The sequence below is a fragment of the Macrobrachium nipponense genome, chromosome 5 (genome assembly GCF_015104395.2).
Source record: "Macrobrachium nipponense isolate FS-2020 chromosome 5, ASM1510439v2, whole genome shotgun sequence".
In the NCBI taxonomy this organism is placed as follows: domain Eukaryota; kingdom Metazoa; phylum Arthropoda; class Malacostraca; order Decapoda; family Palaemonidae; genus Macrobrachium; species Macrobrachium nipponense.
In genome coordinates this window covers 141,645,630-141,671,764 of record NC_061107.1, presented here as the reverse complement: position 1 = coordinate 141,671,764, position 26,135 = coordinate 141,645,630, and the positions used below count along the sequence as shown (strand labels likewise).

Here is a 26,135-nt window from a genome sequence, read left to right as displayed (position 1 = left end):
CAACCGTCCTCAATCAATATCATGGTTCTTAAACGATGTTCTTAAACTGGCATCAGACTTGGACAATGATAACTGTTCTTATTCAGCACCACTAAGAAAAACATTATTTTTAGTAGCTCTGGTCTCTGGAGCTAGAATTTCTGAATTGTCAGCCCTTTCTAGAAATCCAGTACATGTGGAATTCCTCCAATCTGGGAACGTTTTCCTTTCACCAGAGACAAATTTTTTAGCAAAAAATAAGGGATCCACAGAATAGGTGGACTCCTTGGGAAATTATTCCTCTTCCAGAAGATGAATCTTTATGTCCTGTTCATACACTTAAAACCTTTATGACCAGAACATCTCAAACAACAACGGGCCCTCTTTTTATTAGAGAAAAAGGGGGCACAATAACTTTAAGAGGAATTAGGCAACAGATACTTTACTTTATTAAACAAGCCAATCCGGATTCAGTCCCACATGTCCATGATATCCGAGCAGTTGCCACCTCAACTAATTATTTTCAAAACATGAAGTTTGAAGACCTAAAAAAGTACACAGGTTGGAAGTCCCCAGCAGTGTTTAAACGCCACTATCTAGTAAACCTACAGGCCCTAAAATTTTCAGCATTGGCAGCTGGTACTGTGGTTGTTCCCGAAGAACAGACTGATGGTTCTCCTTAGAAACTTTTGAATGGAACTATTCCTTTGACTATCTCCCTTTGCATAACCCTTCTACCTGCATGACTCGCTCACACTCCCCACCATACTTTTTCCGTACCGGGCTAGATGCTTGTTGTTGATCCCGCTGCCAGATTAGGTTATAAGAATGCACATTTGTATATAGTTATTATTGCTATCAAGTATTGTTTTAAGTATAGTATAATACTTTGATTGGTCTACATGACATATAATTGTGACCAATGAGTTAATAATGTGTACAATTCAGTATTGAACAAATTAATACTGTTATGGTTAAGGATATATTAAGAAATAATATGTACAATTTCAATATTGATACAAGTCAATACTGTTATTGTTAAGTATATATTAAGAAATTGTTTCTTACAAATTATTGAGTTAGTAGTTTTAAGTTATAAATTTAAGATTAAATAGTAAACTATTCATGACTCTTTATTCTGAATATCATTAACCTGGTTTTACATATAATTTTATACTAAAAACTTGTATAGCATTCTCTGGTATATTTTCATCGCCCGACACAGGTCGACACCAGAAAAGGGATTTTGACATAGGAAAAATCTATTTCTGGGGGAAGACCTGTGTCGCCCGATGAACCCTAACCCTATTAACATTCTCTTCCCACCCTGACTAATCCAAGTTTATAGAACTAATCAGGAATGAAGATGATGGCCCGTGGGTAGTAGTAGTAGTGGCGAGCGAGGACGAGTAGTGGGATTTCGTTGTAGCGGCTCCCACCAAAGAGAGGGATTTTGAAGGGAATCTTCTAAATGGCAGAAGTCCTGTGGTTTGTGGTAACACAGCGCCCCTATACTATACCGACACCCTTTGGGTGATCGCGCTGGGGGTAGTAACCTCAGCATAACTATTTGTTTAGCTTTTTCCTCTGGTATATTTAGAGTTTATTTATACTAGAAAAATGAATAACAGGGATTTTTCATCGGGCGACACAGGTCTTCCCCCAGAAATAGATTTTTCCTATGTCAAAATCCCTTTATTAGACATTGTTTGATGGTGATATCACTGTCCTGGATGGTACTGAAAATGACAACCATGATAATGGCCCTTTTGCAAATCCAAATTGACTTTTCTGATCACCCTAACCACAATAAATTATTTCTTCACCAGAGGCTTTGTGGACTTCCTTTGCATTGCATGCACCAATCTCATCCAGACTAAATTGTATTGGTCTGCCTTCTTTTAAAATATGACAAATTTGTAACTAATTTGTATTTTTCATAACTAACAAACCTGAGGTCTTGACATTAGGATTTACTAGCGCCAGTTGTTAATAATAATAATAATAATAATGGTAATAATAATAATAATAATAAAATACTAGAGGCTGAAGTAGCTCCAGGACTCATACAGAAGAGTGTGATCCTAGAAACGGCACACATAGCAAGAAAAGTGATGGACTCCTAAGGAGGCAGGATGCAACCCGGAACCCCACACTATAAATCTAAGTCTTATCGCTTGGCGATAGACTTTTTGTGTTCTCTTACGACTGTCATTCGTAAGTATTTTTTTTTGGTTCCTCTCATCTCCCTTGGATATCTTAGTAGAGAGGTTCTTTCTTGACTAGAGGAGATGATTCAAACAGGCTCGTTGAACAAGATAACAACGTTTATTCTGTAAAACTCCAACATAGGTAGATGCAGCTCGGTCGGACGACCGATATGTTTTGATCGTTGGCGTGGAACTGCCATTCTAAAGCATCGCGTCGATAGCGGAACATTAGCTATCTAAGCAATTCATATAAAAACACATACGTAGTCCGCCGGCTCGGAAGTTACAAGTTTCGGCGTAGGTTAACAGGTCAACTGCTTCCCATGGAAGTTGTTGTGCAAAGTTATCATAAACATAAAAATGTTGACAAAGCTTAGAGCTAGATCAGGCTACTGCAGACAGCGCATAGCGTAATCTAGGTCTGCTTTTGGTCACGTAGAACCCTCCTAATGCCATGGACCCCAGGTCATTGGTTTATATTTACAGATCTTGTAAATTTAATATATATGTAATTATTACATTAGGCTCGGACTGCTACCTATTCAAGCCTTGAATAAAAAAAATTACTTTAAACATTGTTCATAGGAGCGTGCTCGTAACATACGTCTAGGTATAACATAATAAGTGATTAAATGCATAAAAAGGTTCTGTTACATACCCTTGTTGACATATTCATAACCAAAGATAAATGCATGGAAAATATAGATCCATGTTTGGTAATAATAATGATTATGTACCCAAAAATAATAAAAAGGTAAAAATCAAAAACATGTATACATGATTAATATGATAACATGTAACCTGATTAAGAATAATGGTTACTAAATAATGATTATAGCATGATCATGGATAATTGTTAAAGAGTACTTGACACTCTTTGTAATAGATAAATATAATTGTACAATGGTATAATAGTATAACTATGGAAATCTGCAGAAAAGCAATATATAGGGCTGATATTTTATTAGGTGCCCGAAAAATACCTTTAGGAATATATTAATGTATAATATTGCTATAATGATTTATTAGGCGCCCAAAAAAAAAAAAAAAAAAAAAAAAAATGGAGATACTTTAAAAAACGGTTTCAAATGCAAAGGCGTGAGTCTTTTCTTGTCCTACATTTTTGCCAACATACGGACCGCTTTTCACACACAACACAATTCCAGACAATTCCCTAGGCACGAACTGAAGTGGCCAGGTTCAGGCGGGCCCTAAACGCAAACGACTTGAGTTTAACGGGTACGTCATCTAGACGGGCCAGTACGTTTCCCTTGGAGATCCTTCTGTTTACGCCTCAGCCTACGCCAAGCAAAGATGTTGACGGCGATAACCAATATGGCCGTCACGCTGAACACGGCTAGCAGAATGTAGTAGCGAAGATTTTCTCCACCTGCATAAGTCGATGACGCGTGGGTCATCTCAGCCAGTTGCGTCAGACGATGAGCTACTCGCGCGTTGTATGGGAGAGGTAGTGATGGGACGATTGTGGAAGCCCACGTGTAGTTCGCGAAATACGCCTTCTCACGTATTATCTGACGGTATAGTTTGTAGATGTCCCCGTACAACCATCGGCTGCTACGAAGATAGGGGCATGGGCGGTGGTACTGTCCGGACACACGACGTCGAATCCGGCCTTATCATAACGGATCCAGGAACCATTATTCATCCTGTAATTGAATTTATTACCGTAAAAGGGATAAAGTTTACCCCCAGACAATCTTTCGCATTGTATGAGAGAGAGAGCCGTTTAGCACTATGTCTAACTCACATGAATCCGTTGATATAGGATAGAATTCAAAAGAGTCAGCTGTACAAATTTTATTATTCATGGCTTCTGAACAGTGAGTGAGTTTATCTAAGTCTTTAATGATTGTAAATGATTTCTTATCAGAAGAAATCAGTACATGCCCCGTTAAATTGGATATTACTGGATTTGAGTTATTCGCCATGAAAGTAGGAAACGGTGCTATTTTGTATGATTGCCAAGCATCGGAAGAATCAAAAGGAATTGTGATCATAATTCTATAATTTTCTCTACGCTGACTGATATTTAGGCTATAATAGAATTCTACTTTATGGGCATCTAATAAAGGAATATAACCTAGCTTCTCCCGTCCGTTTTCCAAAGTTAACGTCAGATCTTTAATAGGCATGAGGTGAGGAGATAACACACCCTTTGTTGCTAACGTAATTGCTTCTACGTAATCTTTTGACTTTTCAATAAAATGTGATATTTTCACACGGATATGATCTATTTTCGAACTATAGTAAGCTAAAGTAGCCAGCAAATGTTGAACTTCCATGACCTGATCGATATTATTTGAATGTTCATTAACGATATTCATTATTTGATTGATCGAAGATAACTGGCTGCGAAGTTCAGATAAGGCCAGTTCCGTTTTGTGTTGCAAAAACTCAATTCTTTTATTTTGATTATTTATCTTGAGGCGATTTGAGATTCCTAAGCCTAGATTCGCAACTGATCCTAAGATGTTTAGTCCAGCTAGAATAAGCGGGTTGCGGCGTTCAAGAGTATTGTGCCGCACAGACCACATCAGCAGGTCACGAGCGAGTTCTTCTGCCTCGGCGGTTTTATTTTGTATGTCATAAGACAACATTTCCGCGACGCTTAGTGTTTGAGCTAGTGAAATCTTTGAGTTAGCATGAAAATTACGTTCGTGCATTTCCTTAAGGGAAATACCAAACCTCATCAGGTCATTCTTTAAGTTAAGGACGTCATCTTCAGGCAAGAAAATAGCATGCATATCTACCTCGATAACAATATTGCTTGACACGATGAATACATCATCGATCCTCTCAATAATCGAGCCATGATTAAATTCTATTTCTTTCGTCCTAGCGCTCTTTCCATACAACAAAGATGTCTGAATACACAATATCACTCCTAACAATAACAGATTCATTTTTGAAACCTGCAATGAGTAAAACATATGTAATAACTCGCGTAAAAGAATAGGTTTACATACAATATGATTGATAGATATATATTAATAAATTATTATACAAGTTTCATAAATACAACCATTTTTTCCCTCACTCCATCTACCCTTCTTTAGATTCTGATATGTGCCAATTGGGACTATTCTCACATCAGTGGGTTTGGATACATTTTGAACCCTAACTCTATTGGCCGTTAAATTTTCTAAAATGTTAAACGGGCCTTCAAACTTAGGTGTCAGTTTATAATTTAAACCTTTACGTACGTATACTTGTATGTATACCTGATCGCCCACGGCATATGTTCTAGTTGGCTTAGCTATTTTATCATGATTTTTTTTCATTATGATCTGTGCTTCTTCTAAATTCTTACGAATTATATTATATCGACTTATGCTTGCATCCATAACATCCTTTAGAGGATTTGATAAATTAGTTGTAGGCTTTAAGATGTGGAAAGGCGTTCGGGCCGGGATACCGTACAGTGCCTCGTGCGGTGTCATTTTAATAGACACATGATACGAGTGATTAAGTGTGCTTAGTACCGCAGGTATGGCAATGTCCCAGTTGGGATCTGGCCCCCTAAGGTGACCCTTAAAATGTTTAAAACCTTACGATTTGCCCTTTCACTAGCCCATTAGACTCTGGGTGATAGATCATGGTATTGGGGATTTTCTTTATACAAAGGAATTCGCACAAGGAGTTTAAGGAAATGATTATTGAACTCCCCGCCCGCCCGAGTCTGAGATAATGATGTGTGGAATTCCATGTTTACAAATGTAGCACTCGTAAAAACTTCCTAGCGCACTCGACCGCGGTTTTTGTTTTAAGCGCTATAAGTTCTGTATATCGAGTCAAAGCGTCTATAATTACTAGGAGGTGCTTATTTCCTCTGTCTGACTCGTAAAATCCTGTTAATAAATCTAAATGTACTCTTTCAAAGGGTTGATTTGGTGGCACGGGGGCACGGGGTAAGCCCCTAGGCTGGACAGGTGTCTCCGTCCCGGGTTACTCTTCGTGTACCCCCCACTCCGGGTCATACAGCTCCGGGTGGTTTTAATTATTATAGTCCCCGGGGACGTAAATATATGAATATATATATCCATATATATTTTTTTATATATATATTATTTTCAGTTCGGCATGCTCCGGCATATGACATTATTATCATAATAATCCTATAAGTTTGTGCAATTCTTCTCATATATTATTGCACTTACAGGCCACTCAGTGTCTGGTTGCGATCTACAGGATCTGTGCAACCATGATGTTTGCCGGAACCATGCCCCGTGCGCAGTATTGCTTAACCGGTTCCGTAGTCTGGCATCACGTAAACGGCTTTGCCATGCTACGACTTGTACAAAACAGGTTACCTGTTCGATAAGTTACCGCACTGCTTGTTCTATACATATTGTGATGGAATTATATTACACTACTTGGGTTAGTGTTAAAAAAAAAAAAAAATGAAATAAAAAAAAAAATAAATAAATAAAACAATAATAATAATAATAATAATAAATAAATAAATAGATAACTAAATAAACAATTAAAATAAAATAAATAACTAAATAATAATCAAATAAATTACTATATAAATAAATAAATAATTAAAATTTCTGTAAATTAAATTACATTAATTAATCAACATATGTAAGCATAATGTTCAAAGATTTTACTCGAAATTGACACATTCCTTGCATTACAGGCAGAGCAGTCTGTTAAGTATGCTGCACTCTCCACCCTCAAGGTCTGGGTTGGAGGTTTTGGACAGAACGTAGGGGTAGCTAAGCCTTTTTATGCTACCTCAAGATATGGCAGCCTCCCCAGCCGGGAAAGCTGCCGGATACGTTGACCCAAAAGTCGCAGCACCAATTATCAAATAAATTCAAGATTCAGTTATGGAACAGCAAGAGGCAGAATTGCCAGACCTTGGTTTGGAAGAAGTCTCACTTGAACTAGTGAGGATTTGCCCATTACACTAGATATGGTTACAGGTAACAGTGTTATTGAGGCTAGCCTAGTTGGTCACCGGGGTCTTTCCTCGAGTGACTCTGATTCTTCCTCTCCCTTTACTCCAAATTCCTTCATGGGTTTCACAGGAAGTTTGCCCCCTCCCAGGTCGCATTCTTCTCTGTGATTCTAGATTAAAGAGAAAACCTTCGGGTAAAACCTTGCTTAAAAGCCAATCAGACACAAAGCCACCTCAAGTCCCATCCCTGCAACGTCTAGAGGTCGGATACCTCATAAGGTACCGTAGGGAGGGCTGGAAGGTTCCCCTTTAGTCGGCAAAGACCTGTTCAACACGAATAAATTTTAAATCAGGCCAATAGTCTTGCAGCTTAGTCAGTTCAGTAGTCGCAGCCAAGGGTTTGAAAGGGTGTTTTTTAAACGTTTACGTGCACAGGACTCCCTGATTGCAGGTCTCAGACAGGAGTCGGCAGTTTCCGGCACCTCCTAGTAATTTGGTGGCAAGGTCAGAGCATGCCTGACGGGTCCACGTTCCATCCGTCCACCCTGGTGATTTTTGGAGGGTAGTGAACTTCGCTCCGTTTGTCAGCGGGATGTTGACGGTAGAAGGTTGTGGTACACATAGACTCGAGGATTTCGAGTTATTTCCCGAAAGGTTATGGCCACCATTTATAGCTTATGTTAGGCTTATGGAGGCAGCTTCGATTAGAAAGGACAAGGTCTCCAAGGGGACTGTTATCCTTTCTAGCAATCAGGCTCATCAAGTATAGATATGGAGCCTAGAAGTGGATCTGCTCAAATACTAAGGTAACAACATGACGGGAACTCCTTACCTTTTACATCAAAGGTAGCAGGATTTACCCTTCAGGCAGTGACTCGGGAAGAGCCCCAGCTTAGCGAGACAGATTCCACATCATTGCTACCCCCAAGGTAGAGAGAGTTTGTGGGAATGAAGTTTGCTGGCTACTTCTTCCGGCAGGCAAGCTTAAGCCAAACTGTGCAATCAACTTGTTTAGTGAGCGCCTCTGTCAGACGCACTGATCCAAGCCGGATTTGATGCTAGGACACGTCTTGCAAGGTCTCTTAACTCTCTAGTGATGACGGAGACGGCGGTTCTGGAGTATGCTCATGAACCGCTGTATAAGGTCATTGCGGAGTAGTTTTACTTTTAAGCATGCAATGTGCCTCGTACGGCTTTGCGGTTACTAAGAGAAATGGCAAGAAGCATTTTGTTCTATCCGAGTTCTACGATCAGGCACGAACCCAACAGCTTCTGGCTTCCTCAATCTGGGGTGCAGATCTCTTCCAGCTTCGGAAGTAAACAAGGTTCAGAATGACGGCATCACATTTAATCAAGCATCAGATTGCGTTGGGGCATCCCTTTCAAAAGGATATTAAGAGTCTTCTTCCTCCAGTTTTAGGACTAGGAAAAGTCAAAGAAGGTACCAACCTTTCCAAGTTCCGCAACAGCACCTTGTGCTATAAGCTGTACTAATTCAGCAAGTTCCCCAACCTTCATCTTCTAAGACTCAGCCTCGGCAACAGCCTCAATTTGTCTCCCTTTCGCCGTCGGCTAGCCAACAGGTTCCCCCTTTCGTCAGAGTGGAGGAACCAGAGCCCAAGGGCGAGCTAGAGGTGTATGGGTCAGGAAAGGAACCCGACCCTCATCATCTCAATGAAGTTCCTCAAATAGGGAGGCAGGCTGTATCTCTTTTAACATCGTTGGGAGTTCAGCAGCTGGGCGGAAAACATAGTATCTATCTATCAGCATCCAACCCAAGGGTTGATGGATTACCCCAGGGACCTTCTCAGAAGGGAGCAGTCTCCAGGACAAAGAACTTAAAATTTCAAAAGTACGGTCTATTCAGTGTCCCAAGAAAGGGACCGACCAAAGGAGGGTGATCTTAGACTTGTCCCGTTTAAACTTGTACATTCCTTGCGACAAGTTCTAAAGGCTGACCATCTCTCAGGTACGGGCCTTACTTCCCCGTGGGGGCGTCACCACCTCTATAGGTCTTACAGACGCCTATTATCATGTCCCGACGGCTCAGCACTCCCATCCATCCTGGGCTTCAAACTAGTAAAAGAAGTTATTCCTTCAAGGTGATGCCCTTTGGGCTGAATATAGCCCCAAGGGTTTTCACGGAACTGGCGGAGGTAGTGGTGCAGGAGCTAAGGTCTCAGGTTTTATTGGTAGTGGCGTACCTAAACGACTGGCTAATCTGGGAGATGGTCAAAGACAAGTTTATGAAACATGGACGGGGTCATATCTTTCCTGGAATATATAGGGTTCAAGATCAACAGGACCAAGTCCCGATTGGCCCCAGAATCAAAGTTCCAGTGGCTAGGTTTCCATTGGGGGTCTTGGATTCACACAACCTTTCCATTCCATCAGGGAAGGGGATGCCAAGGTAACAAGCCAATTCTTAAAATGCAAAAAAAGGCTCTTCGGGAAGGAATCAGGAGACGATCCTAGGCTCGCTCCAATTTGCGTCAGTCACAGACGTTCTGTTGAAAGCCAAGCTCAAGGACATCAATCGAGTTTGACGTTCAAGGCCAATGCCAAGTGTCGCGACAAGTTCGGCCGGGGTACCTCTGATTCCCAAGGAACGTCTACGTCCATGGGCAATAGCCGAAAACCTAGCCAAAGAGTTACAGTTGCAGTTCCCTCCCCCGTCCCTACTGATGCATACAGTCGCATCACTATCAGGTTGGGGAGGTTATTCACAGCACAACAAGGTTCAGGGAACTTGGTCACCTCAGTTCCAAAAGCTTCACATCAACATCCTGGAAGCTATGGCAGTGTTTCTGACCTTAAGAAGCTCCGTCCTCCGGAGGAGACTCATATCAGATTGGCTCTCGACAGTGCAGTAGTGATACATGGTATAAACAGAGGTAGTCCAAGTCAAGTCATGTGAACCACAGGGTGATAGCAATTTTTTCTCTAACTGACAAGAACACCTGGCATCTATCGGCTACCCATCTGGCAGGATTCCACAATGTAGTAGCAGACGCATTGTCCCGGTCAGTCCCCCTGGAGCCAGAATGGTCACTGGACCAGGAATCCTTCGAGAGGGTTTGTAGGAGCGTACCGGGTCTGAAAGTAGATATGTTCGCTACAGGGGCAAACCACAAGCTGCCTTGTTACGTAGCCCAAAGTATGGACCCTCTAGCATACGCTACGGACGCCCTGAGTATAGATTGGAACCAGTGGAGGGAGGTTTATTTATTCTCCTCAGTGAACCCTCTCCTGAAGGTGTTGCACAAGTTGAAATCCTTCAAAGGTCAGGTGGCTCTCATAGCTCCTTACTGGCCCAAGAACAATTGGTTTCTCCTTCTCCTAGAACTAGGTCTTCATCCTCACCCTCTCCCGGGCTTGAGGCTGACGCAACAAGTTCAAACGGTGACTGTGTTCGATTCCTCAGGTCTTCACAAAACCCTATCTTTATGGATTTCATGAAGTTTGCAGGTAGGAGGGTAGGGGACATTGATCCACAGAACATTCTGTTCTTGGAGTCAGACAAAAGAGAATCTACACCTTGCCAGTATGATTCAGCAGTTAAACAATTGCCTACATTTCTCAGGAAATCTAATCAAGTCAAAGTAATGACAATGAACGTGACTATAACATTCTTCAGGCCTTTATTCGAACAAGGCTTGACAGTTGCCACAATAACAACCACTTAAGTCAGCTCCGAAAAAGATTTTCTTCTCGGGTTTGGTATAATCTAACTGAGTCTCATTTCACCTCAATCCCAAGGCTTGTGCACGCCTGCGGCCCATTCAAAGGCCGTCGTCAGGTGTCATGGTTTCTTAACGATGGTCTCAGGTTAGACTCTAAAACAGACAACTTCAAATGTGATTGCCAAAACCCTTTTGCGTAAGGCACTGTTTTTATTAAGTCTGGCTTCAGGTGCCAGAACATCGGAGATGTCATCTTTATCTAGTGGCCAAGGGCATATAGAATTCCTTCCCTCGGTTAACGTGTTGCTTTCACCAAATAATTATTTTATGGCTAAGAATGAGAACCCTTTGGTAAGGCGATCCCCCTGGAAGGTTGTTCCGCTTCCGCAACATCCATCTTTATGTACTGTTAAAACCACAAAGGACTATTTATCTAGCACATCTACCTTTTCCGAAGGCCCCCCCCTCCTTTTCATGTGGGGCGTTTGGTGGTGGTTACCATATCCCTAAAGGGCAGTACGCAGCAGTTTGTATTTACCAAGGAAGTCAGCCCAGGGGTCCTTTCCCAAAGCGCGTGCTATTCGGGCTATAACAACTTCTGTAAATTTCCTCAAATATATGAACTTTGATGATCTGAAGAAATATACTGGTCGGCAGTCGCACTGGGGTTTTCCAAAGCTTTTACCTTAAGTCCTTGGAGGATCTTAAATATCAGGCAATAGCTGTAGGAGGTCAGTGTCTCCTTGCAACATCAATATAGTATGTCCTTGTGTCATATGAATATTTTCCATTATGCCAGTTTTATTAACATCCTACCTATCGCAGCAAATCTCTTTGCTATTTCACTTGGTCTATGGTGTTAGTTTATACAATTTAATATTCTGTTTCATTTCAGAGTGATGTAGCTTGGTGTTTCTCTGGTACAATTTCACGGGAGCGACACGGCTGAGCCCAGAAAAGGGATTTTGACGTAGGAAAAATCTATTTTCTGGGTGCGAGGAAGCCGTGTCGCCCAGTGAAATCCCCCCCCCCCTGGTTTTTTCCCCGTCCCCTTGCAGTGCACCAAGCTTCATTGCTATCGATAAGTATGACGTCACAGCCGCCTTCAACGGGGTAGCTAGGTGTGACCTATGGGTCGGCTCCCCGTATTTAGGGTCTTTTGATGAGGAAAAGGCTAATTGGAGGGGTTGCTGTGGTAGTGTTTAACACTCGCCCCAGTTTTATACCGACACCTTTTATACAGGTGAGCGAGTCAGAGGCTTCTGACATGTCCAATTTAGCAGTTCTCTGGTATTATAGCAATATTTTACTAGAAATAGTGCTAAAGCAGACATATTTCACGTGGGTGACAAACAACGCTTCCTCGCCCAAAATAGATTTTTCCTACGTCAAAATCCCTTTTTGTTATATCTGTAAGCATCGTATGCCAATAAAATAAGGATTGGCTTTCTGTGACATCAAGGTATAACCCGGGTGTCCGTGCAGTGGATTTTAACATGCAACCACTTTAAGACAGTGGGTATGAGTAAGATAGGCACCACCACCTGGTTGTTATTCAACTGCGGTGTGTTGCGGGTTTTCCTCGTCACGGATCTACAGGTATTGTCCTGTAGGATATAATTCTGCTGCTTATACTTTAGGTATTCTTTTTCCTTCGGATTTCCGTTTAACGCAATGATGATTTTTTCTATTTGCGGATCTTTTCTTTGTTCCGTCTGTAATAGTTCAGCACTCCAGCCCAGATCTTCCTGTTCAGATATAGTTTTAACAACGGGCGTGGAGGTTGAGATATCTATTAATTCAGCTAATGGCTCGGTACAAGATGAAGAGGGGTTGCGTGATAATGCGTCAGCAATGATATTTGCTTTCCCAGGTAAATACCAGATCCTCGCGCCAAAGTCCTGAATAATCATGTGCACCGAGTTCGCTTGGGGCTGTGACTAAAGCCTTTAAAGAAGTCGGTAGGGGCTTATGATCAGTGAGAACCTTGACGGGGTAACCGATATTATGAATTTAAAATGCACGAGTGAATTAACAATAGCGAGCCCCGTTACCTTGCCTCTATTACTGCATATTTACTTTCGGAAGGTCTCAGTTTACGTGAATAAAAAGCTATAGGGAAAAACTGTTTATCATATTGTTGAAGCAATACCCCACCTACTCCTAGGTCTGAGGCGTCTGTTGCTATGAAAAATTCCTTACCGAAGTCAGGAAATTTCAAGATAGGAGAACTACACAGTTCATCTTTCAATTTATCGAACGCCTGTTGATGAATTTCAGACCATACGAAATCTACGCCCTTTTTTATAAGATCGGTTAGGGGAGCGGCTATGATTGAGTAGTTGCGGATGAAGCGGCGATAGTAGCCGCTGCATCCTAAAAATGCTGTATTCCCTTGACGTTAGTAGGTATCGGAAAGTTACGGATAGCCGACACCTTATCGTGGACGACTTTAAGACCTTCACTAGAAACCGTGAAACCTAGATAGACTAGTTCTGTTTTTAAAAAATTCACAACTTACTTATCTTTACCCTTAAATTATGCTGCCTTAATCTTTGTAACACTAACTCCAATTTACGTAAATGTTCTTCTAATGTGTTGGAAAAGATTACTAAGTCATCCATGTAGGCATGTAGGATATCTCCCAACAAGTCTCCAAACACGATGTTTATCATACGAGTAAAAGTTATAGGAGCACAACGTAAACCAAAAGGCATACGCAAAATTCATAATGTCCCCTGGCTGTGCTGAAGGCAGTGTATGGGATACTCTCTTGTTCCAACGGAATCTGATGAAATCCTTTTAGTAAGTCTAGGCTTGTGAAATATTTATTCTGGCCTAGTAAGGATAGGATATCATCGGTACATGGTACTGGGAATCTGTCAGGGATTGTTTCTTCATTTAAACGATGAAAATCTACGCCATATCCGCCAAGTTCGATCTTTTTTCGGTACTACTATTAACGGAAAATTATAAGGGCTGTTTGATTTCCTAATGACTCCTTCTTTTAACATTTTACCTACTTCCTCTGTTATCTCATTCTGAAATTTCATAGGAAGTCGGTACGAAGGTACATAGATTACTTTCTGTTTGTCCTTGAGCCTTATTTGATGCTCGATGACATCCGTTTTTCCTAAGGTTCCATCCGTAGTGGAAAAAACATCATGATATTTAGTTAACAGATTCAAAAAATTTCTGCTGAATTTCTTCTTCTTGAATGTCCTTATTGATTTGTTCTTTATAGATTGCAAAAGGGTTCATCCGCGACTGATTGAGCGTGATTTATCTCAGCTACGGTAAGAATGCGATGTTTATAAACTTCGGCATCCAAGATATGTTGATTTTTGTGGATTACTAAAGTGGTATTCAAATGATTACAGACTTCGATGTTACATTGTTGTTGTGAGCCGACTGTATAAACGGCTTGTGTGACGGATAAATCCGTGTGTTTTCAGAGTTTCGAAAAGGATTAATGTTTCAGATCCTGGCCTCGGTTCTCTTTACACGGCACTAATATTATTTTGAAGTTAACGTTAGGCTCGAGAGTTTGCGTGCAATCTGATATTACGGGTGAGCGAGAGTTTCTGTTGGGTTGCCTGTATTATTTCTTGGTTCATGAGACAGGTGATTGGTTCCGTAATGTAAGTGACAACTCTGTCTGTCTCTTTATTATCTTAAAACTGATTTTAGGGTATTAGAAGGACTATAGAATTTCCCTTTGATATACACGCCGTGTTTTGCAGGTGCTAAGATAATATTTTGAGTGCCCATAGACGGGTATCCGATAATTACTGCGGGATACATATTAATGTTTTGTACAACGACAAAGGTATCGGCAAACGTGCGCTTACCGACCTTGTACTGTACATGAGTTACGCCCACACATTTAATTCATTATTCCCAATGCCTGAGAGCCTTATTCCGACTTTTCTATAGGGAAATTTGAAAAGAGTAAATGATGAGTCCTTAAATCCATTATATTACGTGGACTACCAGAATCAAAGAACAAAGTGAATGATTTAAATGGGGTCAAAACTTATGGTCCAAATTTACTGCATGTAAGGTTGTCGCAAACTCGTTTTGACTAATAATTGCATGAATTTGTTGCAAATCTACGGGTACCTGCACAGATTTTTTTTTTTTTGATTCGGCCGTGTGTTTCATAGGAAAATCAATTGTCTCACAATGATCTGATAAATGATTAAACTGATTATTTGATACAAAAGATGTTGATATTGATGACCCACAATCGCCCTCTTCCCCCCTTGGAGTGAACTACGTGGTATTTGTTTTGTTTATCACACCCTGAAAATTCGCTGCCCTTGCGAGTTCTGGCTAGACGGCCCAGGAACAGAGGTACCTGAAGCACGATTTGTTTGTTTCTGCTGTTGTGCAGAATTTCCGTTTGGTTGTTTCTTCTTATAGTACTGAGGACCCTTCTTTTTATTTGCACTGGCAACTGGTTGCGTGTTTGTAGCATTCTGCTGTTGATTCCTCGAGTAGCAACGGTTATATGAATGAGTTGAACTATTGTGTATTGAACAAAAACGCGTCCGACAGTCTGAAATCATGTGACCTGGTCGTTTACAGTTATAAACAAACCATCCCTGCAACTTGATTATTATTATGTACCACATTTACTTGTTGTGGCTTGTTATAATTTTTTGCAAAAACTTGAATGAGCGAAGGATCTAGGTCGGTACATTTAGACATGTGTTTTTTTATTTGTTTATACACATCTAATTCCGTACTGTCGGGCTGCAATTTTTTATCAAAACACCGTACTAACGCTTCTTCAGGCAACATTGCAGTGAATAGACGTAAGGTTAGATCAAACGGATAAAATCTTTCACTTTGATTTTAGCACCCGCAACCCACCGGAGTTACTTAAACTATCCTGATATTCATTTAGCCGGTCGGCAATTAGCGCTGCCCGCTCGACAACATTGAGCTGAGTCATGGAGGCTTGGTTAAGGATATTTCTCAATGCCAATACTACATCTAAAGCCTCTTCACCCCCATACACGGCACGTAATCTAATTTTGAACTCGTCCCATGTAAGCGCCTCTTGGAAAGAAACCCCCCTTAGATACGCACTTGCGTCACCTTTTGCAAAGTCAATGAAGCTCTTGGCCTCCTGTAATTGTACTGCTGGGTCTGTGATGCTTTTTGCTTTTAAATGAGCGTCTACAGATGAGATCCATGCCTCAACATTTTGAGGCAGGAACCCATTGACCCGACCTTGAAAAAGGGACAATCGCTGACCTCGCGCTAACGAGAGTCACCACATGGGGGTTGCCAGCCGGAGTAGTTGCCATTTCGGCTTTCACTTTTTCTTATCACTTCTATTCCTTGCAATCCTATCAAAATATCTATAAGAGTACACTCGACCACTACGTAAACGCATAAGCAATGTACTGTATAAGTGTGTTATAATATAGGAAAATCCCCAAAAGATACAAAAATACAGATAATATGATAAAATATTATACGGAGAATTCCTGCAAGAAACGGTTAATGACAACGAGAAGAGAAAAAAAAATTAATCTGCGGGCGAGAACCTCGTAGTGAAGATTGGTTCTGTAATGAAGGAAGATTAATATGGCGAACAACTCACCCCAGAATACTGGATGATCGACTCTTGATGAACAACAACACTTCACTGAGGAAAAGACCTGAATAGATAAAAATGGTACTTAGCTCCAGATTATATTGCGAAGGATTGTTGACATGGGATGACGTCTCAGTTCCTGTCTACGTCTCGCGTCGGAAGTCGTGATGACGTCACGGTCTTCTCTGGTGCACGATGCGTGGGGAAGTCCAAGATTGATGACGTCACAGCCTCCGTCCTTGCTCGTGACCGGGGTGATGTTCCCTGTGTTTTGTTTTCTTCTTTCCGTTGATGTTCGATGCTGCTCTCGTCCGGTGTAGATTCTCGAAGATAAGTGACAACAGTTGCTCAAACGTCGGTGTTAAATGCTTGTATTCCTCTCGATGAAGGACATAGTTGCGTCTTCATAAACTGTTGCGTTGATTGAAGATCCCGTTTCCTCTGTTTAGTTAGATGTTTGAAGGTGGAAGTTAGTTCTTGTAGACCTTCGGTCGCTGATATGGGTCTTGTTAATTATGTTCTTCGTTTATACGCTGCCACCACATCTAAGTCTTATCGCTTGGCGATAGACTTTTTGTGTTCTCCTTACGACTGTCATTCGTAAGTATTTTTTGGTTCCTCTCATCTCCCTTGGATATCTTAGTAGAGAGGTTCTTTCTTGACTAGAGGAGATGATTCAAACAGGCTCGTTGAACAAGATAACAACTTTATTCTGTAACTCCATACTAGGAGATGCAGCTCGGTCGGACGACCGATATGTTTGATCGTTGGCGTGGAACTGCCATTCTAAAGCATCGCGTCGATAGCGGAACATTAGCTATCTAAGCAATTCATATAAAAACACATACGTAGTCCGCCGGCTCGGAAGTTACAAGTTTCCGGCGTAGGTTAACAGGTCAACCGCTTCCCATGGAAGTTGTTGTGCAAAGTTATCATAAACATAAAAATGTGACAAAGCTTAGAGCTAGATCAGGCTACTGCAGACAGCGCATAGCGTAATCTAGGTCTGCTTTGGTCACGTAGAACCCTCCTAATGCCATGACCCCAGGTCATTGGTTTATATTTACAGATCTTGTAAATTTAATATATATGTAATTATTACATAAATACCACCCAGTTGAATTGGAGGACTGTGATAGAGCAAAAAAAAAAAAATAAATAAATAAAAATAATAATAATAATAATTACAAAATTTGTGTGTGGTAGTATTTTAAAGAGATATAATAACCTTTCCATTTCACTTACGGGTGTTTAAGGATAACTCCTCTCTCTTACCGAGATGTGAGAATTTTGATGGTAGATGTATATGTTTATTAATATTTTAAAATAATAATAATAATAATAATAATAATAATAATAATAATAATATGACAATACACAAAACACTACACCCAAGAGCAAATACGGACGGATTATACATAACATGAAAGGAAGGAGGGAGAGGACTACTAAGTATAGAGGACTACGTCAAAATCGAGAACAGAGCACTGGGGCAATATATGAAGACCAGTGAAGACTAGTGGCTCAAGAGTGCATGGGAAGAAGGACTGATAAAAGTAGACGAAGACCCAGAAATACTATACAGAGACAGGAGAATGACAAACAGAACAGAGGACTGGCACAACAAACCAATGCACGGACAATACATGAGACAGACTAAAGAACTAGCCAGCAATGACACGTGGCAATGGCTACAGAGGGGAGACCTCAAGAAGGAAACTGAAAGAATAATAACAGCGGCACAAGATCAGGCCCTAAGAACCAGATATGTTCAAAGAACGATAGATGGAAATAACATCTCTCCCATATGTAGGAAGTGCAATACGAAAAATGAAACCATAAACCACATAGCAAGCGAATGTCTGGCACTTGCACAGAACCAGTACAAAGAGAGGCATGATTCAGTGGCAAAAGCCCTCCACTGGAGCCTGTGCAAGAACTACCTTGCAGTAATACATGGTACAAGCACCAACCTGAGGGAATGATAGAAAACAATCAGGCAAAGATCCTCTGGACTATGGTACAGAACAGATAAAGATGATATGTGCAAATAGACCAGATGTGACGTTGATTGACAAAATCAAGAAGAAAGTAGCACTCATTGATGTCGCAATACCATGGGACACCAGAGTTGAAGAGAAAGAGAGAGGAAAAAATGGGTAAGTATCAAGACCTAAAAATAGAGATAAGAAGGATATGGGATATGCCTGTGGAAATTGTACATTATAGGAACACTAGGCATGATCCCAAGATCTCTGAAAAGGAATCTAGAAAAACTAGAGGCTGAAGTAGCTCCAGGACTCAAGCAGAAGAGTGTGATCCTAGAAACGGCGCACATAGTAAAAAAAAAAAGTGAAGGAATCCTGAGGAGGCAGGATGCAACCCGGAACCCCACAGTATAAATACCACCCAGTCGAATTGGAGGACTCTGTTATAAAAAAAAAGAAAAAAAAAATAATATAACTAATTTCAAATGGAAATTCTTCCCTTCACCTTCCTCTGTGAAGCTTGAGCTCAGGAAGATGTCAAATATGTCAAGTAATGTGACAGAGGGGGAACATTGCCATATAATGGTCAACAAATTTAATGGTTTCTCTCTCTCTCTCTCTCTCTCTCTCTCTCTCTCTCTCTCTCTCTCTCTCTCTCTCTTACTGAGCTGAGATCAATTTTATGGTACATGTATGTAATAAGTTTATTATTAATATTTTCCAATAATAATACTATAATGTGTATAATAATAATACTATAATTGTAATTACAACATTCATATGTGAGTATTTTAAATACAATAATCTTTCCAATTCACTCTTTTAAATACTGTAAGAACAACTCTCTCTCTTCACAAGAAATGTATGTCATAGTGGTAACTCTCTCTCTCTCTTTCTCTCTCTCTTGGCTGCAAGTGTTAGAAGTACGAATGTATGTTCGTATACACCTTTAAGGGTACTAATGTTTAAGATTACTTTGAAATTATATTAATACAATCTAAGATTAATACAGTAATATGATAATAATTTAAGGAAAATTTGATGAAGGATGTTACATAAGATATACATTTGGTGTTTCTATTTCTTCCTCCTTTTATCTCTCTCCCTCTCCTCTCTCTCTCTCCAGCAAAGAATTGATAGACAGACAAATAGATAATTGTTCAGCCCTCCTCTTTCTCTCCTTGGAAAAGAGATAGTATATGTATTGAAGGGATGGGAAGAAATGTTGCCTATAGAAGTTAATTTCAATCTTTTGATATCGTAAGGAGTTATTCTCTCTCTCTCTCTCTCTCTCTCTCTCTCCTCTCTCTCTCTCTCTCTCTCTCTCTGCTCTCTGTTATTGGCTGTTTATATATTTCTAATGGTAAAATGTTTCAGATGACTTCAAAATTATATTAATAATACCATTCAACGGTATATTTGATGTAGGATGATACTTGAAGTATACATTTGGTATTTGAACTTTCAAGATAAGCAGATGTAAGCATTTTTAGAGGGGAGCTCTAACTATTCATGGGTTCTAACTATTTGCGGGGACATCTGGTGCACATCTCCCTTTTGTGCCTCCCTCTTTCTTCAGGTAAGCTAACGCCGTCGCACTGTCCGAGAAAAGTGCTACGACTTTCCCCCGAACCAGATCTTTGAATCTTAACAGGGCCTCCTCTATGGCTCTTAATTCCTGGACATTTATGGACTCCTTCCAATCTGAAACCCTCCAAATGCTCTCGGCCTAAGCTTCCTCCAGGGTTGCACCCCAACCTTCATTCGAGACATCTGCATACAGAATGACATCCGGAATCAGGAGGGCAAGACTTACACCGGTGGTCAGATGAACTTCTGATCACCACCTAAGATCCTCGAGGCAGGAATCATCCCAGATTACCACTGCATTCTCTTCCCGAAAGTCCCAGTGATTCCTGAGACATACATACAGAGAACGCATCCGGAAACGAGAGCCTGGAATTAGAAGGGAGAGAGATTACATCTTCCCTAGTAGGCTTCTCCACTCCTTCGACTGCTGGGCCCTGTCGAGAAGAAGAGCTCTACTTGATTTAGCATCAACCAAATCCGCTCTCGTGTCAGGAAAGCCCTCAAACGAGGCGTCTGAATCACCACGCCGAGATACGTTATCGTCTGAGAAGAAGAAAGGGAGCTTTTCTTTGCACTGATGTGGATCCCTAAAGTCTTATAGAAAGAAGTCCCTTACCCTTAGAGCCTCCTCCCTGAAAGAAGCCTAGATCAACCAATCATCCAGCTGCAGAAGCCCTAACGATGCATAATAGCAGAAACCTCAGCCATATCCCTCATGAACACCTGAGGAGCTGTTGTCAGCCCGAAACAAGAGGACTTTGAACTGGAAGGTTTTCAGTGGACCCGAGAAATGAAGGAACCTCCGAGATTCTGGATTTACTGGAACCTAGAGATAAGCATCCTTGAGGTCCACTGACACCATCCAGTCATGTCTTTGGACTGACCTCAGCACTGACTGAGTCGTTTCCATCCGAAAATTTTGTGGATATGATGCAACGGTTCAGGCCCGAAAGGTTCATAATGGGCCTCCAAGAACCATCTACCTTGGAGGTTACGAAATCCAACTGTAAAAGCCCAGAGTGGGGGGAGCTAGTTCTAATGCTCCTTTGCCCCACAAAGAACGAATCTCCGTCGCCAAAGCCATCCCCTTGATGGACGATGGGGAATGGCTGGAAAGGACCACTGGGGAACTGGACAGTGGAGGGACTACAAGGAAAGGAATCTTGTACCCCACTCTTAAAACCTCCATCACCAACTCTCTGCACCCCACCAATTCTCCCAGGTTGTACGAAGGGGGATAAACAACCTCCTACTGGCGTTGATGAGGGCAATGTCTCCTATCTCCGAAAACCCTTCTTCCCAGAAGAGGGTTTGGAAGAAGCAAACGAAGGTCTGGACAAGAACCTGACTTTCTTGGGAGACCTAGCCAGGGAAGATGACACAGAGCGTTTACCTGGGGAAGTCGTGCGCACACCTTGTCGGGATTTAGTATCTTGGGCAGCCACAAGAATCATGGCTTGTTGAGACTCCACCACGACGTGAAGGATACAAAATTTACCAAATGAGACATCCTCCCCCTTAAAGAGACTGTCGCAGAGTGCAAGAGGAGCTCTGGACAGAACCTGTTTGTGAATCTCTGGAAAATGAGGGGGGAGATGGCTTAGATAAAGATCCCTCCTCTTCTTGCTGGCAGAGGTAGTGCAGCTTGCAGACATTAGCTTGATGAGCTAACCCCATCAATACCAAGGTAATGAGGTTATCAAATAAAATGGGATCTGAAGGAGTGTAACCGTCCCATTTTAAGAAACCCATGAGGCCTGAAAGCATCCACATAGTGTGAGACAGGGCTTCAGACTGATTCCGGAAGGTGTTTTCAAGCAAAGCTGCTTCTCTTAAGGAAATGCCAACCTGTCTGTTAGATGCAGGGACCTTGGGTAAGAGAGCCTCCACCGATTTGCTTAGAGGTGCTCTAAAACCAGAAGAAGGGTTAACCACGACTGTATAAGGGCTTTCGACTGGGAAGAATGGTCGAATCCTGCTTACCCGCTCCAACTAACTCAGGGCTTGCTCAAAGTGCCCAAACCATGGCAAATTTACAAGTCGAATGAGAAGCCAAGGGTTGGTAGAAAAAAGTTAGTCAAACATTGCCTAGTTTGTTTAAAGGTTCCTCTTCAACTTTCAACTGGGGGAAACCAATGATGAATGAGGTGAATCATTCTCCTATACTTGCTGTCCCCCACAAAAGAGGGAAGCCTGCTACAGAAAGAGGATTATCGTCCACTACAGAAAGCTCCTTCTCTACCTCTTCCGTACATAGAGGCACGGAAGAAGCAGAAGCAAGACAGACTTCCGGATTATTAAAATCAAGAGACAGAGAAACCAACCTTCCCTGACCTACACCTGTGAACTGAACCCTGGGAGTTACCGAACCCGCACTTGAGTAAAGAATTGCGCAAAACTGGCATCCCCATCAAGAGGTGCTGCAACAACCGGACGCACCAATGATTCCTGCGGAAGAAAGGCACCACTAGAACTGTGCAGACCTTGTGCCCCATGACACTTGGTCCAACAACTTGGCCTGATCCAAACCAATACCACCAAAAGGAGATTTTCCCTGAGCCTGCGAAGAAATCGCATCCACTGAACCTACATCTACTGCTGAAGATACTGCAACATCTGGATGCAACTGTCCCTGATGAAAAACCACCAGACCTCACAAAATCCTGGAAGGGTGGAAGCCAGAAGCAACAGAAGACACCGCCGCCGAAGAAGCCCACAAATCTGAACAACTCGACACTTCCCGCCACCGAACCTCTATCCAGAGGGAATGCTTTTACCTTAGGAAGGTCAGAAGGAGTAGAAAAGAAAGGAAGTCACACTCGGCACCATCCTTGGCCCTGTGATTGCGAAGTGGGACAGGTACCCAAGACACCTACCAGAACAACACTGAAACCAGTGGAAGATGAAGGAATACTGCGAGGAGTACCTTTCAAACAAGGGAAGACATAATTACCTCTCCCAAACGGGAATAACCTGCTGAACGTGACAAAGCCACATCCGATGAAAAGGTCCCCCATAGGGGAAGAAGCGCAGGTGAAGATTGAAAAGCCACTGAAGGTGGGACTGATGAATGACCCTGAAAGCCTGCACAAGGCACTTACTGAGGAAAAGGCTTTTCTGGAACTGAAAAGAAACCCGCGAAACCAGAGGAAGCGTAACTGAAGATCACGAAGATACGGCTGGAGCAGAAGTCATCCTTTTTAGGAAAAGAAAATAAATTGACTCCTTACCCCCCTGATCATCTAAATACATATCACTAGTAAACTCTGGGAAATTCTTAAGGACATGGTCATGAATATTACAAAAACCTAAAAGAAAACACTGTCTAACTAAGGACCTGTAACCCTGTGAAAGGCCTAAAAGGTCTCCATTGTATTTGGCCAAATAAAATTGAGAACCCTCAAAAAGATTCTGAAGTACTTTCAGAAGGGAAGGAAACCTTCGAAGAAGAGGAGGACCTCCACAGTACCTCCTGCTGAAGGGACTGAATCCAAAGTCCCTGAAGAAGGAAGGGTCGATTTAACTTTCGTCACACTACTGGCCAGAAACAAAAAATCCGCTGGATCCAATGGGGATCCTAACCTACCAGGACTACACACTGGATCTGAAGGTAAGTGCCCTTCAAACTGCACCTCCTCTACCTGATCCCTAACATCCATAACTGTCTGCGTCATCTCTACTTCTGCCTTAACGCTATGATTTACGTTCTTGTGGGAATACGGGAATTCTGCTGCAGACACTGCCTGCTCCGTGCTGGGGGGGCCGGTAGCTCTTACCCTTTTGGTTTTTGGATCTCCATGACCCCGGGCACCTGTCAGGGCTGGTTCTGAACAGGCAGGGGAGCTGAAATAGAACGATTAGTACTCTGTTCTCAATTACTATCCTACCTATCATTATGTAACTTAAGACACCAAACTAGCAAACAAATTAGACATACTCAATGTCAGCCTATCCTCCAGTTTCTTAAACAGATAAGACTAAATCACTGGGTTCTTCCTTTTTAGGCTTAACCCCCGACGCCTCCCTACACTTATTCTTTGCCGCAAGTGCCTTCTTATATTTTGACATATGCTTGCATTTGGTCCATAGACCAATCTTTACACTCACCACACCTATGGCCTAAATTACGTTGAATGTTTCTACAAGCGATGCATGACAAATGTCTATCGTATTTGAGTGTACTCATCCTCCTTTCACAAGTGGTACAAGAATGATGGGTTGCTGCAACTTCGCTGCTTGAATGGTCTGGAGGCATTTTGGTCAGGGGAAGGTCCTTCAAAGCAGAGTCTGTTTTGTGGCCCAAGTCCATAATCCTTCAATGGCAACCAATTCGAAAATCCAAAAGCAAGCAAACGGCATGAACAAAAAATCTATCTCTACATTACTGTCGGGCTGAAACCAAACAAAAAAGTTCGCACGCTGCAAGAAACATCTTGTTAGGTGCCCGAACAGAAAGTGATTGACATATTTAGTCTCTGTTGGCTGGGCACCAGCAACAGCATTGCCAACCGTGGACAGGTGACTCAGTAAACAGGGTTTACCTGCAGCATTGGTAATGCTGGCTATTAAAAATTTTACCTAAGTGTGGGTAATTTTGTGGGGTGTTGTTCGGGCTGGTCCGGCGACCAGGGCTAATTCAGATATTCAGGTGGTGTATTGCAATATCAGGTTTGTAAGCTTTGCCCTGGTAATTGCTGGAATGGAAGTCATTTCGATATGGTAGTCAGCTGACATAGGTCAAATGGTTTGATAATAAAGGTGTGACCATGATCTCCACCTCTGCTGAAAGTCAACCAGTTCACACTGCACTCAATTATGGCATAAGTATGCAAGTTGCAGAGATTCTGCAGTCAAACATAATAGTAAAATTTTACAAGAAAAGCATGTTGATCTGGCTGATTGTCTTCTATCATTGATCAGAATCCCATGACTGATATGACTACCAATCAGTCTTGGTTGACCTATCAAAGAGATTTCAAGGTTAAAGATATTTCACTGGAGAAAAGGCATTTCCTACTGACCTTCAGGACGCCTTTGTCTCAGTCACGCAATCGAAGGGGTAGAGAATGTACACCTAGAATAGGACATCAATCTCCAAATAAGAAATCAGATGATCTGCTCAAGAAACAACTCCAAAAGATCAGCCAAGTCAAACCGCAAGACAGATGTGAGACTTGACAAAGTAGATCACTTCCCACAGACACAAAATATCCTCCCTTGCAATGCTAGTGACTTTGATGTAAGGGCACAAAAATATAAAGTTATCAAATGTAATGTTAATTTGTGTCTAAATGAAAGGAACAGATGTCTCCTTCAACTGCAAAACCAAAAAGGGATCTGAAAACTCCCATTTTATGTTTGCTTGCATTATAAAAGTGGGTTGCTTTTGTTATTAGATAGATTGTGTTTTTCATTTTAAGCTGTCACATAAAAATAAAATGTTGTATTTACGCTTGTTCTGCCAAGCTAATTTTGACTCCTAGTAAGAAAATGAATGCTAGTACATTCAGTGTAACAAATATGAAATACATCTATTAATGCATTGATCGACTAATTTCCCTTCCTTGGCAACCAACATGATGAAAACATACATGATTTATTTAAAAAAATTGAATTGAACTGTGAGATAAATGATATATAACTATTGTCTGGTCCATTTTGGTCTAAAAACTAAAACAATAATTTTTTGAGCAAAGAAAGTTTGTGGGGGCAATGAAGGGTTAAAGGATCAGGATGCCTTTATCTGAATGACTTGGGGTATCACCATTAGGAACAAAAAACACAACCACAGATAATCAAAATTTACACCTTCTTCATTATTTCATGCATCTCCTGAAGCTTAAGATAATCATTAACCAAAGTAGCATACCTATTAGGCTGACCATTCCTTTGTGAAAATGCTCTTGCGAGGCCAAAATCGGCCAACTTCAATGTTCCAGTCTTTGTGATCAAAACATTAGCAGCCTTCATATCTCGATGAAGTATCTGAAATGAAATCCAAGAAAACTACATCATCTTTATACCATTAATTAGTAGATTTTCCGACCTTTTTGTATATACCTGCATTCCCTTTTACACACAATATTATTAAAATCCATTATTTTTCAATAATGGAAAACAAAGGAATATCTTCCATTTCAAAACCAT

At 41.4% G+C, this 26,135-nt stretch overlaps 1 protein-coding gene across 1 annotated transcript in view; it reads right to left on the bottom strand.

The window, feature by feature from the left end:
- LOC135215678 (cyclin-dependent kinase 9-like) overlaps nucleotides 1–26,135 on the bottom strand; it is a 211,780-nt gene that overhangs the window by 29,388 nt on the left and 156,257 nt on the right. The window contains exon 5 of the mRNA XM_064250623.1: nucleotides 25,858–25,973. Coding sequence (XP_064106693.1) covers nucleotides 25,858–25,973 — 116 coding nt within the window. The remainder of the gene's footprint in view (nucleotides 1–25,857; nucleotides 25,974–26,135) is intronic.